Genomic DNA, 18,216 nt, shown 5'->3' with positions numbered 1-18,216 from the left:
AGGGGTCCAACTTCACCTTCTTTTGCATATAGCTATCCAACTGTCCAAGCACTATTTGTTGAAAAGACAACTCTTGCTCAATCGAATTGTCTTGGTATCCTTGTAGAAATTCAATTGACCATAAATATGAGTTTACTTCTGGGTTCTCAATTCTATTTCATTGATGTAAATGTCTTTCCTTGTACACCATAACACTATCTTGATTACAGTAACTTTGTATTTAGGTTTTTTAAAAATTAATTATTTATTTATTTTTGGCTGCGTTGGGTCTTCGTTGCTGCGTGCAGGCTTTGTCTAGTTGTGGTAAGCGGGGGCTAGTCTTGATTGCGGTGCGTGGGCTTCTCATCGTGGTGGCTTCTTTTGTTGCCGAGCATGGGCTCTAGGCACGCAAGCTTCAGCAGTTGTGGCTTGCGGGCTCTAGAGCGCAGGCTCAGTAGTTGTGGCACACGGGCTTAGTTGCTCCACGGCACGTGGGATCTTCCCGGACCAGAGATTGAACCCATGTCCCCTGCACTGGCAGGTGGACACTGGGTCACCAGTGAAGTCTTGTATTAAGTTTTGAAATTGGGAAGTGTGAGTCGTTCAGCTGTTCTTTTTCAAGATTGTTTGGCTCTTCTGGGTCTCTTGGATTTCCACATGAATTTTAGAATCACCTTGTCACTTTCTGCAAATAGCTGAGATTTGTTTAAGGGGTTAAGTCTATAAAGAGTTTGAGGAGAACCGCTTAAGTACTGTATTCATAATACTAAACTTAAGTTCTGCCTATTTTATCCTTTCTTACAAAAGTAATTTTCCTTACTTTTAATTTTCTATAACAAGATTTTATATATACACATTGAAGTATAATTCTTACAGTGTATTCCTGTTTAATCATGAAGAAATATGAAGTGATTACTTTTTGTAGTGTTAAAAACATAATACTGTATAAGCTAAATACCTCTGCAACAAAAATCTCTACATACAGAGAAATTGTAAAGAGGAGTATCAGAAGAGGTACCGAATTATTTCACAGCTGTATAAATAGAGCAAACTTCTGTGTCACAGAATTTCCATAAGCCCTTGGAAATTTTGTTTTGCTTTGTTGTTTTTTTCTGATGAGATCCATTTTGTATTTGTAAGTATTAGCAAAAGTTTATGTATGGGGAAAAATTAGATAAGAATAATGCCTCGGGACTTCCCTGGTGGCGCAGTGGTTAAGACTCCACACCCCTAGTGCAGGGACCCTGGGTTCGATCTCTGGCCAGGGAACTAGATCCCACATGCATGCCGCAACTAAGAGTTTGCATGCCACAACTAAGGAGCTGGTGAGCTGCAACTAAAGAGCCTGCCTGCCGCAACTAAGACCTGGTGCAACCAAATAAATAAACATTAAAAAAAAAAAGAAAGAAAGAACATGCTGATGGGGGATTGGAACTCCCTTGTGCAAAAGAAAAAGAAAAAGAAAAAGAAAAAGAATAATGTCTCTATGGACTGTGGATGAGGATTACAAAAATAAACATTTTAGATTTTTATAATGCTTTAGATTCCATTGGTCCCTAGAATAAGACATAGGCAGCTTTTTGATAGTTTATATAGTTTTGTTTACTAAGTGAATACCATAATCCAGTGTTTCTCGACCTTGGCTGCTATGCATTAGAATTCCTAGAAAGCTTTTGAAAATCCAGATGTCCCATACAGCACATCAGACCAGTTAAATCAGAATCTCTGGGGGTGGGACTTGGACATCAGAATTTATTAAAATTTTCCAGGTGAATCCATTGTGCAGCCAACAAACATTAGCCACGGAGATAGACACCTGAAAGTGCTGGTAAGATTTTGCTCAGGAAAATGTAATTATCCTGAAATGGCAATTAAAGGCATGCCATCTGAATTGTATGCCGCTTTGTTATATCAGCCATTGTGAAAAGTATTAAGGAATTATCAGAATGTAATGATTTGGATTTGCCTTCGTCTGTGAGCTAATGATAAAAGGTTATCTAATAATCACCAGAACTCCAAAGTTTGGTACTAAGAAGATCAGTTACGTTCCACCATATAGATAAGCATTTGTTTGATAAGAAGATCAGTTACGTTCCACCATATAGATAAGCATTTGTTTGAATTGAAAAGTCCACTGCTAAAGAGTTAAGTTTGAAAGCCACCAGTTTATTGGAAAAATTACTGGGTTGAGAGATTGGGAACCTGTGTTCTAGTGCTAACTCTGCTGTGTAACTTTGAACCAGGGTATTTATATTATACTTTATACAATGAGGTAGTTGAGCTAGAGGTGATCACCAGATTATTTATTCAACTAATTGGATTGCCTGCTGTGAGCTAGGAAATGTAAGGATGGAACAGAACATTGCAAAGCTCACAGAGGACAGACAGACATGCAAAATGAGTAAGTGTAGCCACAGTGAAATGTTCAGGGAATTAAGGGAGCACAGAAGTGTACTTCATCTGGTTCAGCATTGGGACAAATGTGGTAGTTTTCTGTTTAACAACCATTCACAAATTCCTTCTTCATTACTGGCAGAATCCATCTCTGAAATAGATTGAAAAGGCCAGATGCTTGCTTTTCAAGCTACCCTTGCAGGTGGGGCATGGACATGTGACCTGGTGCTGGTCAGTGAGACCAGAGAAGAAATCTATCGGACAGTTTTCCTTATAAAAGTCAGCAGTTGAGAAAGTGCCCTTCCTTCCTGCCCTGACCTTGCCGCATGAGGATGTGATACGTAGTATTACAAAGGTCATCTTGAGACTAATGGCCTGAGAACAGAGGCTTCCATGCTAGTTATAGACAAAGAGAAGAACAGAGCCTGGATCTTTGACGTCAACATTGAGCTGCTGAACCAACCCTTCAGCCACCTACCTGTGGAGTTATTAAGTGAGATAAAAAATACTTATTGTTGGGCTTCCCTGGTGGCGCAGTGGTTGAGAGTCCGCCTGCCGATGCAGGGGATACGGGTTCGTGCCCCAGTCCGGGAAGATCCCACATGCCGCGGAACGGCTGGGCCCGTGAGCCATGGCCGCTGAGCCTGCACGTCCGGAGCCTGTGCTCCGCAACGGGAGAGGCCACAGCAGTGAGAGGCCTGCGTGCCGCAAAAAAAAAAAACCCCAAAACAAAAAAACTTATTGTTTAAACCCATGCTGCTTTGACAGTGATCTGTGAATCAGCGGTATCAGCATCACCTGGGAGGCTGGTTAGAAATACAGATTCTTAGAGCTCACGTTAGACCTGCTACATCAGAATCTGCACTTGAATAAGATCACTAGGTAGATGACATGCACATTGAAGCTTGAGAAGCACCAGTTTAAACCACTTTAAGTTGGGTATTTTGTTATATGCAGTTAAAAGCATCCTTACTAATATAAATACATTGTAGATTGGCCAAGTGCCATTTTTTAAATAAGAAAATACTTGCCTAGAAAGTCTTCTGATTCAGATGTAGGAAGTCGCAAGAGACCTCTTATTCTCACCAAAACAAGCCATATAAGCTAAATTAATCATAGTTAAAAAAAGAAATCAGAAAGCTTGAAGACACAAATCTTAGTGGCTCCAGAAGGTGGCAAGCCCTCCATAAGAGAGGTGATCCAAAAAAGAAAAAGGGGATCCATTCTGCGTTCTTTCCTGACTGAAATATAGGGAAAAGGAGGAAACTACCATAGAGAGGAGTAAGGAGACATCAGCCTAACTTTAAACTTTTAATGGCTGTGTATGGGCCAGCATGGTAGATTAGAAATCAGAGAATCCCTAGAGCAGCACCGTCCACTAGAACTTTATGCCATGATGGGAATGTTCAGTATCTGTGCTAACCAGTACGGTAGCTACTAGCCAAATGCGGCTAGTGTGACTGAGAAACTGAATTTTAAATTTTAACGAATTTAAACTTAAATGGTCACATACCGTATTGAACATACCATATTGAACAGTGCAGCTCTAGGGATAGGGTGAGACTGCACTACCCTCCAGTTCTTTGCTTCAGGCCTTCATTTAGTGCTAGGGATACTACTCCAAGAACTGAGGCAGTGAAGCAGAGCTGAGAGAAAACTCCTGAGGCATAGGTTTTTAGCTCGGAAGATTGAGAGAGAGACAGGAGAGCTGAGAGAAGTCCCTTTCAGGCCATCTCCCACTTCACAAAGTGTAGAGCAGACAACATAAGCGTTGGGCTGAAAGATCTGCCAAGGCCCCAAAAGTGGGAAAGTGGGGGGTGGAACTGGAAAACAGAGCTCCTAGAAATCTGGCAGCCAGGACTACACATCAGGAGCAATGTGGCTACTTTACAGTTCAAAACAGTAGGCAGTGGCTGCTCAGGAGATCTCCAGAACCTCACCAGAGTTCTAATCCTAGGCCTTGCTGAAGAGTAAGTCCTGATCCTGTCCTCAAAATGTTTGAAGCCAGTGAGGAAATGAATTAAACTAACGTTGCAACAAAAAGCCCAGATTCAGCTCAACTGTAGAGCATGTTACTTCAGCACTGACCTGAGTGGCACATTCCTTTCTAGGAATAAATGTCATTTCCTTTAGTCTCTGCTATACTTTTATACAAAAATGCCCAATATGAAGTCAGAGATCTTAAGACACATGTGGCCTATAGTCAAGAAAAGTAAACAGTCAGTAGAAGACCAGAGATGACCCAAATATTGGTGTTATCAGTCAGGAACTTTATAATAAAAATCTCAGAAAATCTGGTGGACAAGGCATGTGTGAAGAGATGAAGAATTTTGGCAGAGAGATGGAAGCTAATTTTTTTTAACAAGAACCAAGTGGAAATAATAAAAAAAGAAATATAATATCAGAAATTAAATCTTTTAGATGGGCTTAGCTGAAAATATCTGACCAGCTTTGGTCAGATTCCTGGGAGCAATCTGTATTGTGGAAGGATTTCTTATGAGTTACACTGATTGATATTTACCTTGAACAAGAATTGTACAACATTCACTACACTGATTATTAAGCCCACAAATATTTCTTTTGGTAGAACACTAACTACATAGATTCATCAGGTCACATATTCTCACACATTTTCCTGGTAATTTTCTGATAGAAAAGAAAATAATTGGAGGTTGTGTGAATCCACACATAGGCCTTCCTAGATCACTTAGTTAGGATTTTCACCTCTCTCAGGGGGGAAACCAGAGTCAATCTTGGTAACAGTCCCACCACGTGTAAGTACCTCTTGTTTGGTTGGCTTGCGCTGCAGCTATATCATTATCATTTTCCATTCCCTTCATGTTTTCAGTTTTGCATTGAACATATGGTAACAAAATACTGATTTTCACATAATAAATACTGTAGGTTTCTAGAATAACTAGTTTCTTAACAGGTAACCTTGTTAGTGTCATGGAGGCTTAGAAGAACAGTGACAGAAAGGTTCAGACTACCACTCAGGACATACAGGAATTTCTTTGCAATTAGAACTTGAATTTCTGGAATTAGAATTGCCTCTGCCATCCCCCAAGGGACTGTAGCAGTTCCTTGCTTAAGAATAAGAAAATGAATTCTGTTTTTTCCTTAATTTATAGAATTTTTTTGGTTATTCATTTATTTTTTGATTTAGTATTTGTAGAATAACTCATAATTACTCCAGAAAGAGCCTATTTTTACTTTTCACAAATGGGAAAATTTCTCGGTTCATTTCTTTTTCTTGTTCCAACTTATATGGCCAAAGTGTTGCCTTAGAAACTTATAAATACATACCGAAGATGAAACAAAATTATTGTAGATGTTAATCTTGACCTTTTACTTCAGCTTCAGCTGCACATACTTCTAATAATTTTTGTAAGAATAAAATGGTGAGTTACTAGCAGTAGTAATGAAACTAACAAACTGCTTTATTTTACAGGGAAAATATTTATCCCTAAGCAGAAACCTGTACAGACTTTTACAGAAGAAAAAGTATCTCTTGATCCAGAACTAGAAGAAGCTTTGACAAGTGCTTCTGATACAGAATTGTGTGATCTCGCAGGTATCTCCTAAAAAATTAATTTGTGAATGGTGTAGAGGGGAGGAAAATACTAGCACACACCTTATACACACTATACAAATGCTTGCTTTGCCCAGCAGAGCGCTGTTGAATAAGTAACCGTACACTTGGCTTTGTTTTTTACACTGTAAATCTGACATAAAGGATTTAGTTTCTTTAAATTCTCTTAATGGTGAAATTTTTATATGAATGGAATTTATTGATTATTGGATGTCTTTTCCCATGTTGCCATCTTTGAAAGTCTTTATAAAAATCTTTCATCAGCTGGTGGTCAGCTAGAAGCTGTCTCCAGGGTCTACTGCTATCCCATTTTATTAGAAGACCCAGAAACGGGTAACTGGAAATTAGATAAAATAGTCAGTCCTGAGCTATACTCATCACTTTCCCAACTTTTCTGAAGATATATGGAACATTCCAAACCTCCCTGTGATTTTCATCATTACCAGTTTCTTATCTGGACCAGTATCTGCCCCCAGCTGCCTCCACCCACACCCATTTTTCTAGATAGAAAAATATGACACATGGGGAGAGGTTAGTACCAAATAACTTTAAGAACTAACATGTTTTAAAGGAGCAGTGATGGTTCTTTGGGAAGGATCCAGGGAAGGGACAGTCAAGGTGTGGTACTACAGCTACAGCAGGTATCTTATTCCTTGGGGCGGGCTGAGGGCTAATGGATTTATAAATGGTACATTCATCAGAGTGGAATGGGCCAGAGGCATACTGTAGCTTCTGCCTTATTTGTGCAAAAGGCCATCAAAAACAAAATCTATTTCTCCTCCTAAGTGTCATTTTTGAGGGGTGCTACTTTAATCTTAAATATGAGAATTCAACCATACTTTTAGTATTCTACTCTTAGCTAAAATACAAATGTAAATTAATATGAGAGTTAAGGTTAAGTTGAAAAATCTGCCTTTTATCGCATTATGTTTGGAGAAACCTTCTGAGGATGAACAGCAACAATAGATCATTTCCATTTTCTCTCTTGGCCACCAGATGGAGCTAAGCATAGACTTAGGTTTAGGGTTAAGCTGGCTCCAGCCGTGTCTAAATTCAGAAATGTGGGGAGAAATTACAAGGGTATTGATAAGAAAGAGATTGTAGGTGGTTTTTAATCATGTTTTCTCTCTTTTTTTTTTTTAGCTATGAAATGTGTATTTAATTGAGCAGGAAAAAGCCCAGAGAGTGTTAAAATCGTTGATAGAAATTTGGGGGCATAAAATTAATTCTTTATGTTTAAAATTGATGGACATAAAAAAATAATGTTCTTTTTCTATATTTATAGCTATTCTTGGGATGCACAATTTGATAACGAATACACAGTTCTGCAATATAGTGGGAAGTAGTAATGGTGTCGACCAAGAACATTTTTCAAGTGAGTAATTATAATGCTTTGTGAATTCCAGTCCTTTGTTAATTATGTTTTGTTTTCTCCATGTAATAGCTTCAGTATTTGTATACCAAATGTTATGCATATGTACTTGAAACCTAAGATTCCAGTCAGATGGTATTGACCTAGAAAACCATTGAGAATAGAATATTAAATATTTTATGCTTAATGTGTCAGCAAATGTAATAGGAACTACTCTCACCTCACTAAATAATACTAATGGTAAACGCTATAAAAACTAGTCCAACTTGGCTTTTACTGACATTTTGTTTTCAGTGTTCCTGATTTTCAAGAAATCCCCAACAGTGCTGACAAAGAAAGTATATTATAAAATCAGATTCAGGGGAAAGCAAAGAACTATTCAGCCCCTAAACCTTTTCGTCTGACGCAAAGTATTAGATAACCTAAAGCAAAGCTTTTTAAAAAATTTATTTATAAGACATCTTAAAATCACCAAAGTTGGGCTTCCCTGGTGGCGCAGTGGTTGAGAGTCCGCCTGCTGATGCAGGGGACACGGGTTCGTGCCCCGGTCCGGGAAGATCCCACATGCCGTGAAGCCGCTGGGCTCGTGAGCCATGGCCGCTGAGCCTGCGCATCCGGAGCCCGTTTCTCCGCAACGGGAGAGGCCACAACAGTGAGAGGCCCATGAACCGCAAAAAAAAAAAAAAATCACCAAAGTCATGCCTATTTTGTAATAAATTTAAACAAGACCTGAGGGCACAAGGTAAGCAGTAGAAGTGTCTCTATTCACAGCCATCATGCCTCCTACTCCCTGTACCCTACCTCCACCCGCTCCCTAACTGTTAACAATTGGGAATATATCCTTCCAGACTTTGTATTATGCTTATATAAACTTACATATGTATACGTGCTATACACGAATTGTCTTTTCTTTTCTTACAAAATTGGGATCATACTAGAAATATTTCTTGTCCCTGAATTTTTCAATAATAATACTGTTGGCTGATGTTTTTGAATGCTTACCATGGGCCATGTTCTTCTGTGCACAGCTCTTGAAGGTAAATTGTTCTCAATCCTCACAACAGTTCTACGAAACAAGTATTATTATTATCTTTAATATGCCTTTGAAGGAGCTGAGGTTTTAAAATGATTAAGTAACTAGCTTCAATATCCCACGAAATCGGTGTTGAGGATTTTAATCCATGCTATATAGTATATCACTTAGCAATATATCACATTTCCTAGTTAGTACATACGGACTTACCTCATTCAAACATCTGTATAACATTCCATTTTATGAATGTTCTATAATTGGCCATTCCCCTATTTTTTTTACTTTCTATTGTAGAAATGTTCAAGCATACATTATAGAAGAGGGAATAATATATCCATCGTCCAGCTTCAGCTGTTTTTCACATTATGCCAGCTGGGTTTCATCCACCGTCTGCCTCCCTCCCACCCCTTCTACTCTTTTCCCTGGAATATTTTAAAGCAAATCCTGTTTGTTTGTATTACTTCACCCATAAATATTTCCATATGTGTCTCTCACGAAGGCTTTTCTTGTAACATAACCACAATGCCATTATCGAACTTAAAGATTACCAGCGATTCCTTCATATCATCTAATACCCAGTCCATGTTCAGATTTCCCATTTTCTCTCAAAAACATCATTTCACAGCTGGTTTGTTCAAATCAGGATCAAGATAAGGGTCACATATTGCATTTGGTTGTCGTTTGGTTTAAGTTCCTCTTAATTTCTTAACAGTTCTCCTCCTCAGCTTCTTTCCCACTTTCTTCATGGCATTTATCCCTTGAAGAAACTGTGTTGTCATGTAGAATTTTCCACATTCTGGATTTGGCTGATTGCAACCTTGTGGTATCATTTTACTTGTTTCTCTCTACCTCCTGTGTTTCTGTAAGCTGTTGTTTTCTAGAAGCTTGATCAAATTCAGGTGCAGTTTTTAATTTTTTTTGGCAAGAATGCTTCCTGGGTAATGATTGAATCACATTAGGAAGTATATCAAGTCTGGTCATTCCTCTTTGGGGAATGTGTTAAGATTGATCAGTGGACTCAAATTTTGGCAACCTGATCCATCCAATTAAATAAAGTTCCCCATGAACCTTTCTTAATAGTTTCCACATCCTGTTGACTGGATCCATTATTTCATTATAGAGCAAGGCTCTTTATACGCATTCTGCAGAGAACAAAAGGAATTTTTTGGTTGTAGAAAATTTAGAATTGAGGAGCTCATTGAATTTTCCATTCAGTGAGGAAGATTTTCTCCAGTCCCCTTGATCTACCATGTTGAAGAAGACTGCCTTGCTGATCTTTCAGCTGTCCTCAGGAAATTAATTTTCAGACTTTTGTCTGAGCTGATCTCTTCAGGATGCTGTGTGTAGGAGGGTGTCTCTGTGTGTGTGTGTGATATTTGAAAAGAACAAGGTACTCTTAGAGGGAATTTATTGCATGAGTAAGCAATATACTTTGTCTTAAGGTGAGTTTTGCTCCTAAAAGCTAGAGGAGGGCAGCAGGGAATAACTAAGCCAGACAGTGACCCTGTCAGTCTTTCCATGTCACTTGCTCTTAATGTTGTGGTCATTCTCGTCTTTAAGAATCTGATGCTCTAGGTGTTCTCCCCAGAAAATATATCCATAAAAGTTTATCTGTTATAGGTGTTCATGGACCTCCACACATACCTTAGAGCGCATTTACATCTCACTAGAGGGTTCAAGGCTTCTGGGTCCTCTTTCAGTTTTGAATAGCTGTATTCTGGCCATGTGTGTGGGTATAAATGGTGAAGGACTGGGCTGTAGGATGAAGGAGGGCAGGGAATTCCTGTCTCAGTAGTTCTTCTATGCACCATTACCTTTCTCTGTCTCCCCATTCCCTGTTTCTACTCTTCTTCCTGATAAGAGTCCTCTGCCCTTTCCCATTGTGTAGTACTCCCCACAGGAGGAACAGGCAGTGTGTCCTTCTGTCAACTCACTCTTTGTGGAGGCTGTTTGTTCATGTCTCTGATTCTTACTGCCTTTGAATTAATTACTAGTCAAACCTCAGAGAAACTGATGAGTTGTGAGATTCTGTCATATGAGAACTTTATCTTGGACATTGCTAAAAATAAATGGGATCACCAGCTTGTGTCATCAACTATATTTTCATGGTAAAAATATCTTGTAATTAACCCGTGTCCCCTGCATCGGCAGGTGGACTCTCAACCACTGCGCCACCAGGGAAGCCCGAAAATACTCATTTTTGAAGGCTGATACACTGCAAACAAATTAAATGAATTATGTTTGGTATTTATATTCAGTAAAATTTTATTTCAGTGCTTTATGTGGGAGCACATAAAGGATCTTTTAGAAATTTGGGGAGGGCTTCCCTGGTGGCGCAGTGGTTGAGAGTCCACCTGCCGATGCAGGGGACGTGGGTTCGTGCCCCGGTCGGGGAAGATCCCACATGCTGCGGAGCAGCTGGGCCCATGAGCCACGGCCGCTGAGCCTGCGCGTCCGGAGCCTGTGCTCCGCAACGGGAGAGGCCACAAGAGTGAGAGGCCCGCGTACCGCAAAAAAAAAAAAAAAAAGAAATTTGGGGAGAGAAACTTATACATTTGTTCTACTGAATATGTTTGTGTATGTGTGCTGTGTGTTTCCAAGTTAATATATGCATTCACTGTAATAGTATCAACCAGTTACACTCTTGCTCTTTTCATTTGTTGCTACAGATGTGGTAAAAGGTGAAAAGATTCTTCCAGTATTTGATGAGCCCCCAAACCCAACCAATGTTGAAGAGAGTTTACAGAGAATTAAAGAAAATGATGTGCGTCTTGTTGAAGTTAATTTGAATAACATAAAGGTAGGTGTGATACGCAAACAAAAAGTTGTTCTGAATTGCTTTGAGTCAGTTGGATCTAGGATGAGAGCTGGGCAGTTCTGATATAGTCTAATCCTTTCCACTTAATAGTAAAGTTTTTACTTCTAGGAGTATACTAACGTAGATTCCTTTGATTTTAGAAGTTAAAGTATTATAGTATTTTTCTGATTTACTTTTTAAAGGCTATCACATAGAAATATAAACTCTACAGACTGTCAGAGTATACCTCTCGGGCTTCCAAAGTACTGCCCACTTTTAGGAGCATTTTAGCCTTTCAGGTTTTGCTGTTTTAATCAGCTCTCTTGAGCTATAAGGTGTATATAGTGAAATTCTCCCTTCCTAGCATGCAGTTCTATGAGTTAAAGTAAATGGATACAGTTGTACAACTACCACCACAGTCAGATGTAGAACATGTCACAACCCTGTGTCATCATTCCCTGCCACCAGCTCTAGCACCTGACACCCAGGGATCTGTTTCCTTTCCCTATCGTTCTGCCTTCTCCAGAATTTCATATAAATGGAACTATATAGTGTGTAGCCGTTGAGTCTGGTTTCTTTCACTTCGCACAGTACATTTGAGACTCGTCCATGCTGTTGTGTGTCTCAGTGGTTTGCTCCTTTGTGTTGTAGAGCAGCATTCCTTTGTCTGGATGTGCTGCAGTTTGTGTGTCCGTTCACCAGCTGATAGACATAGGAGTTGCTTCCAGTTTGGGATGATTATAAATAAAGCCACTATACACATTCACATACAGGTTTTTGTATGAATGTATGTTTTCATTTCTCTTGAGTAAACACCTAGAATTGGGCTTTGTGGGATCTCACTGGGATTTTTAAAATGCAACTCTTCCTTGGAGTAAAGAAAGAAGAAATGAGTTAGGAGGGCACAGGGATAATTAATTACCAAAGAGTAAACTCAGATGATCTCAATGTATTAGCCATTGTATAATAGCTTCATTACAGATTCCTCATTTTAAATCTTAATATATCTGAATTGGAGGAAGGGAGAACATGTGGAAATTACAAGAACCTAGGGAATAAGACCTCTGTGCTCTTTTTGTGGGTGTTCCTTCCTGTGAGTGGAGGGGGAAAAGCCTTGGGGAAAGCTAATATCCCTAGTTGATCACTAGTCTTATTTTTTAAAAAAATTCAGTTCAATTCAGTGTATGTCTGTCTCTAAATCAATAGTAACAACCTGAAAATAGGCAGGCTACAGGAAATTGAAGTCTTGGTACCAAGGGGGAAGATCAGTGTCTCCTAAAACTATCTCTTTCCTCATTTCAAGAAATGTAGAGTTAATCTCTCTTAATACCTTGCAGCTTGAGTGACTGAAAACAGTATGTCATCTGCGTCAGGAATCATCATAAGTAGATTCCCACATCTTTCTCTTTGTAGAAAAGTGGATCCACTTTGAGTACTCAAGGGCTGACTTCTCATAATACAAATAATTAAAAAGAATTTCTTTAACCTCAATGCTAGAGAAACAGTGATGTATGCTCTGCTCTATGCCAACAGTTTGTACCATAATAGAGAAATCAAAGAAGTAAGAAGGAGGCCGAGTTGTTTGTTTTCAGTTGTAGACCAGCGGTTGTATGTTACATAATTTCTGAATACATTTTAATGCAAAAAAGAAAGTACAGATGTATTTGATTAATGGACTGAATTTCCTGAAAACTAAAATGTAATAATGTTTCACATTTTTGTCTTTCAAGAATATCCCAATTCCAACCCTAAAAGATTTTGCAAAGGCTTTGGAAACCAACACACATGTGAAATATTTCAGTCTTGCAGCCACCCGAAGCAATGACCCCGTTGCTGTTGTAAGTAAGCTAACTACTAATAATATCGAAATTATGGCTGTGTAATACCAGGGCATGTTACAAAGGTGCTTAAACTGATTTTATGAACAAGATTTACTCTCTTTTAATTCAACTATACTTCAATAAAAAATAAATTTAAAAACTAAAGTAATTTTTTAATGTAGTTTCAAAACTGTGTTTTAAGATCAACTGTTAGTAACCATGATGTGCAACAATCAATAAGAGCAAATATCAGTAAAAAAAAAAAAAAAATTTACTCTTTTTCAATTGATGTTTACTATTAGGCAATACATTACTTACTACCATTTTATGTTTACTTTCTTCGGTATTTCCTTTCTATGAAATTTTTTAAACATAAATGGAGTCATGCAGCGTAGGCTGTTCTGCAACTTCATTTTTCACTTAACCGTGTATCTCAGAGATCTTTTCATATCAACATATAAAGTTATACATCATTCTTTTAACACCTGCAGAGGGTTCCATTTATGGATGTATAGTGTTGAATTTTTATCAAATGCTTTTTCTGTGTCTGTTGAGGTGATCATGTGGTTTTATTCATGTGGTCTTTTATTCAGTTAATATGGTATATTACATTGATTGTTTTAATAATTATTTTATTATTTTATTTTTTATTTTTGGCTGCATTGGGTCTTCGTTGCTGTGCATGGGCTTTCTCTAGTTGTGGCGAGCGGGGGCTACTCTTCAGTGCGGTGCTCAGGCTTCTATTGCAGTGGCTTCTCTTGTTGTGGAGCACGGGCTCTAGGCACGTGGGCTCAGTAGTTGCGGCTCGCGGGCTCTAGAACGCAGGCTCAGTAGTTGTGGCGCACAGGCTTAGTTGCTCTGCGGCATGTGGAATCTTCCTGGACCAGGGATCGAACCTGTGTCCCCTGCATTGGTAGGCGGAGTCTTAACCACTGCACCACCAGGGAAGTCCCACATTGATTAACTTTGTTTTGTTTTTGCAGTACACGGGCCTCTCACTGTTGTGGCCTCTCCCGCTGCGGAGCACAGGCTCCGGACGCGCAGGCTCAGCGGCCATGGCTCACGGGCCCAGCCGCTCTGCGGCATGTGGGATCTTCCTGGACCGGGGCACGAACCCGTGTCCCCTGCATCGGCAGGCGGACTCTCAACCGCTGCGCCACCAGGGAAGCCCCTGATTAATTTTTATGTGTTAAATCAACGTTGCATTTCTGGGGTAAATCCCACTTGATCAGGGTATAAACCCTTTTCTTCTTGGCTTTGAGGACAGCACTCCCTTTGATTCTCCTCCTACCTCTCTGGTCCCTACACTGGTTCCTCCTCATCTCCCCAACATCTAAACATCTAAAGGGCTCAGAGCTCAGTTCTAGTCCTTCTTCTTTTCTCTATCTGCACTCACTTTCTGGGTGATCTCATTGTTTCATTGCTATATATTATCTATGCATGCTGATGACTCCCAATATTATTATCTCCAGTTCACACCTCTCCCCTCAACTCCAAACCCATGTCCAGCTACTGCTTAACAGCTTTACTTGTATACCTAACAGACGTCTCAAACCCAAGTCCCAAATCAAACTCCTGACTTCCGTCCCATACCTGCCTCTCTCACACTCTTTCCTATCTCACTAAATGGCAACTTCATTCTTTCATTTGCTCAAGTCAAAAAAATAAAATAACAATAATAATAATGGAGTGATCCTTGACTTCCCTTTCTCACAACTTTAAATGTATATCCAGCTGTGTCTTCAAATATTTCCTGTATATCCAACCACGTCCCACCATTTTCACAGCTACCACCCTGGTCCAAGCCACTGACTCCTCTCACCTGGATTATCCTAATTGAGCTGCCTGCTTCATCTCTATACACAGCATCAGAAGTGACTCTTAAAACTTAAATGTTCTCATTCCTGTACTCAGAACCCTCCAGCAGTTCTCTATCTCACTAAGTAAAAATCAGAATCTTTCAGTGGCCTAATGAGGCCTTACATGAGCAGACCTCATCTCCCCTCTTGTTGTTTCTTTCATTCTGCTCCAGCCATACAGCCTCCTTGCTCTGCCTCAAACATGCTCCCAACTGAGAGCCTTTACACTTGTTCCTCCTGCCTAGAACTTTCTCCCTGAAGATATTCCACGTAATTTTACTTCATCACTTAAATTATTTCACTCCTTGCTCAGATGTCACCTTCCAGGTGAGGCCTTTTCTGACCCTCGTATCTAAAACAGCAACCCCACTCCTACCCCCAGCACTCCCCATCCACCCTGCTATGCCTTTTTCCCTCCTCTATAGCCCTTTTTACCATCTGACATTACATTTTGCTTACTTACTATGTGGGCCCCCCACTAAAATGTAAGTTCCATCAGGTAGAGACTTGTATGTTTTATTTCTGAATTTACAGAACAGTACTTATCAAAAATAGGCCACTGTAATATTTTAATAAATGTGTGTACAGATGGATGGATAAGGGATTTGCTCCAAGTCACACAGCCAGTCGTTGCTATTAGGACATTCAAGTGTGTAGGTATCTGTCCCCAGTTCTTTCTAGTATCACTGCACAGTATTGCCTTTTCTTTAACTTGACTTTAATTTTAAGCTTGATCTTACCCATATTCTCTGGAGTTTGGCCTTTCTTTCGACGCCTCTGCAGGGCTTTATAAATAAACTCACACTCCTCTTCTTCCTCCTCCCCGCTCCCTTCTGCTCACTTACAGGCTTTGTTAATTAATCAGTATAGCACTTATTAAGCACTGGGTCAAATTCCTAGCACTGCCATATCCTGTGAGAAATGTAACGGAAGCAGATGGAAAACATACCGTTCTTTGAATATTTAGTTAGCCCCTTCTCCATAGTTTTTGTGCTCTCTCAGTTCCAGTCATCTGTGATCTTTTCTGGCCTTCTGCCTTAGGCAGTCCTTTTGGTCCCTGCCTTGGAAATTAGTCCATAATTTACCCTCATTTGGGCTTCACAGTAACCCAGCTGCAGCAGGACGCAAGTAAGAAAAGATGTTCCAAAGAGAAATTGATGGGACTTCCCTGGCAGTCCAGCGGTTAAGACTCTGCGCTCCCACTGCAGGGGGGTGTGGGTTTGATCCCTGGTCAGGAACTACGATCCTGAATGCTGTGCGGTGCTGGCAAAGGGAAATAAAAAAGCAAAGAGACATTGATGAAGTTACTCCTACACAGAGACTCAGAGAAAGTATGAGAGACGCAGGAGAAAGAAGCATGAAGTGGAAGTAGGAATGAATAGCAGTAGAGAATGTTACCGATGGGGAATTACACATGACAAAAAACAATCTAAAGTCTGTGACCAAGTGCATGTGAAAATAGATACATGTGAGACCTGTGAGGTGTAGTGTGTCAAGCTAAAACAATCTAATAAGAAACATTAAAGCAGTTGTATTGATTTGTGTATTTGTTTCAGGCTTGTTCAGTGTTTATTTACTAGGTGCTGTCAAACTGTAATCTCCAAATATTTTCTTTAATTTCCAGGCATTTGCAGAGATGCTAAGAGTGAACAAAAGTTTGAAGAGCTTAAATATGGAGTCCAACTTTATTACAGGAGCTGGGATTCTAGCACTGATTGATGCTTTGAGAGATAATGAAACCCTGGCTGAGCTGAAAATCGACAATCAGGTCGGTGATGTACAGCAGCAGCTTTGAGGAAACTACAGCCCACACTCTGTGCAGAGCCTGGGGACTCAGGAGGTGGGTGGGAGGAGGGCTTTCAGGGAACCCTTCGGAAGGTGGTCCTGAAAAGGGATGAGAGAACATGTGGGGCATCCAGAATATTAACTTAATGTATAGAAAGGTATACAAGCAACTCTCCCTGGCTGGTCTTAAGAGAATTTAGATGGCTGGCTGTTTTGAACTGGAATAATTCTTACAGGTGACAGTCCATCCTCAAATTTTTCAGCTCTTCAGTGGCAAGATCCACATAATAAAATTTTTGCATCTGTAGCATGTCAGTCCCAGACACAGTAGGTGAACAGAATAGGTTCAGTGAAAAACAGAAAACTCCAGTACCCAGGTTACCCAGAGACACATACTCCTATGCAGCCACATTCAGTGCTGACACTGTAAGACAATGCTGGGTCACCCATGCCAGACGCACTTTTCTTTAAAGAAGCAGAGAAATATACATGTTAGAGGTGTTTCCATCCACAGTGGTAATGAACTAAAAATAAAACAACATTACACATTTGACTAAAACACTTCAGTCTCTTTTATTTGAAAAATAACTTCAGTTATTTTAAAAAAATATGTGGTAAATGACTCCCTTAATCCTTCAAAGTAAGTAAATTTTGTAGATTATGAAGGTAGAAAGAAGAGTTATATCTTAAAAATTAACCAGAATGCTACTTAATCAATGTTTCCAATTTTTTCATTGAGATATAATTCACTTACCATAAAATTTACTCTTGTAAAGTATACAATTAAATGGTTTTTAGTATACTCATAGAGTTGTGCAACCATCACCACTGTCTAACTCCAGAACATCTTCATCGCCCCCAAAAGAAACTCCACACCCATCAGCAGTCACTTCCTAGTCGCCCTTCCCACCAACCCCTGGCAACCACGAATCTACTTTCTGTCTCTATGCATTTGCCTATTTTGGACAGTTCGTATCAATGGAGTTATGTAATATGTGACCTTTTGTGTCTTCCTTCTTTCACTTAGCAAAATGTTAAGGAGGTTTATTCATGTTGTAGCATATATCAGTACCTGTTCCTTTGTATGGCTGAATAATCTATTATACTTGGGTTGTTTCCACTTTTCGAATTGTACAGATATGCTGCTGTGAACATTCATGTACAGATTCTTATATGAATATGTTTTCACTTCTCATGGGTATATACCTGGGAGTGGAAATGCTGAGTCATATGGTAACTCTGTGTTTAACCTTTTGAGAAATAGCCGAATTGTTTTCCATAACAGTTGTACCATTTTACATTCCTGCCAGCACGCCTAAAGCTCCCAATTTTTCCATATCCTCGCTAACACTTACTATCGTCTTTTTTTTTTTTTTTTTTTTTTTTTGCGGTACGCGGGTCTCTCACTGTTGTGGCCTCTCCCGTTGCGGAGCACAGGCTCCGGACGCGCAGGCTCAGCGGCCGTGGCTCACGGGCCCAGCCGCTCCGCGGCATGTGCGATCCTCCCGGACCGGGGCACGAATCCGTGTCCCCTGCATCGGCAGGCGGACTCTCAACCACTGCGCCACCAGGGAAGCCCCTATTG

General features: G+C 39.9%; 1 protein-coding gene across 1 annotated transcript in view; it reads left to right on the top strand.

The window, feature by feature from the left end:
* TMOD3 (tropomodulin 3) overlaps positions 1–18,216 on the top strand; it is a 78,330-nt gene that overhangs the window by 51,853 nt on the left and 8,261 nt on the right. The window contains exons 4-8 of the mRNA XM_024761854.1: positions 5,825–5,947; positions 7,251–7,340; positions 11,040–11,170; positions 12,898–13,005; positions 16,471–16,614. Of these exons, the coding sequence (XP_024617622.1) occupies positions 5,825–5,947; positions 7,251–7,340; positions 11,040–11,170; positions 12,898–13,005; positions 16,471–16,614 (596 nt within the window). The remainder of the gene's footprint in view (positions 1–5,824; positions 5,948–7,250; positions 7,341–11,039; positions 11,171–12,897; positions 13,006–16,470; positions 16,615–18,216) is intronic.

This window comes from Neophocaena asiaeorientalis, unplaced genomic scaffold (genome assembly GCF_003031525.2).
Source record: "Neophocaena asiaeorientalis asiaeorientalis breed wild unplaced genomic scaffold, Neophocaena_asiaeorientalis_V1.1 scaffold506, whole genome shotgun sequence".
Taxonomy (NCBI): domain Eukaryota; kingdom Metazoa; phylum Chordata; class Mammalia; order Artiodactyla; family Phocoenidae; genus Neophocaena; species Neophocaena asiaeorientalis.
This window is presented reverse-complemented; position numbering and strand designations above follow the sequence as displayed.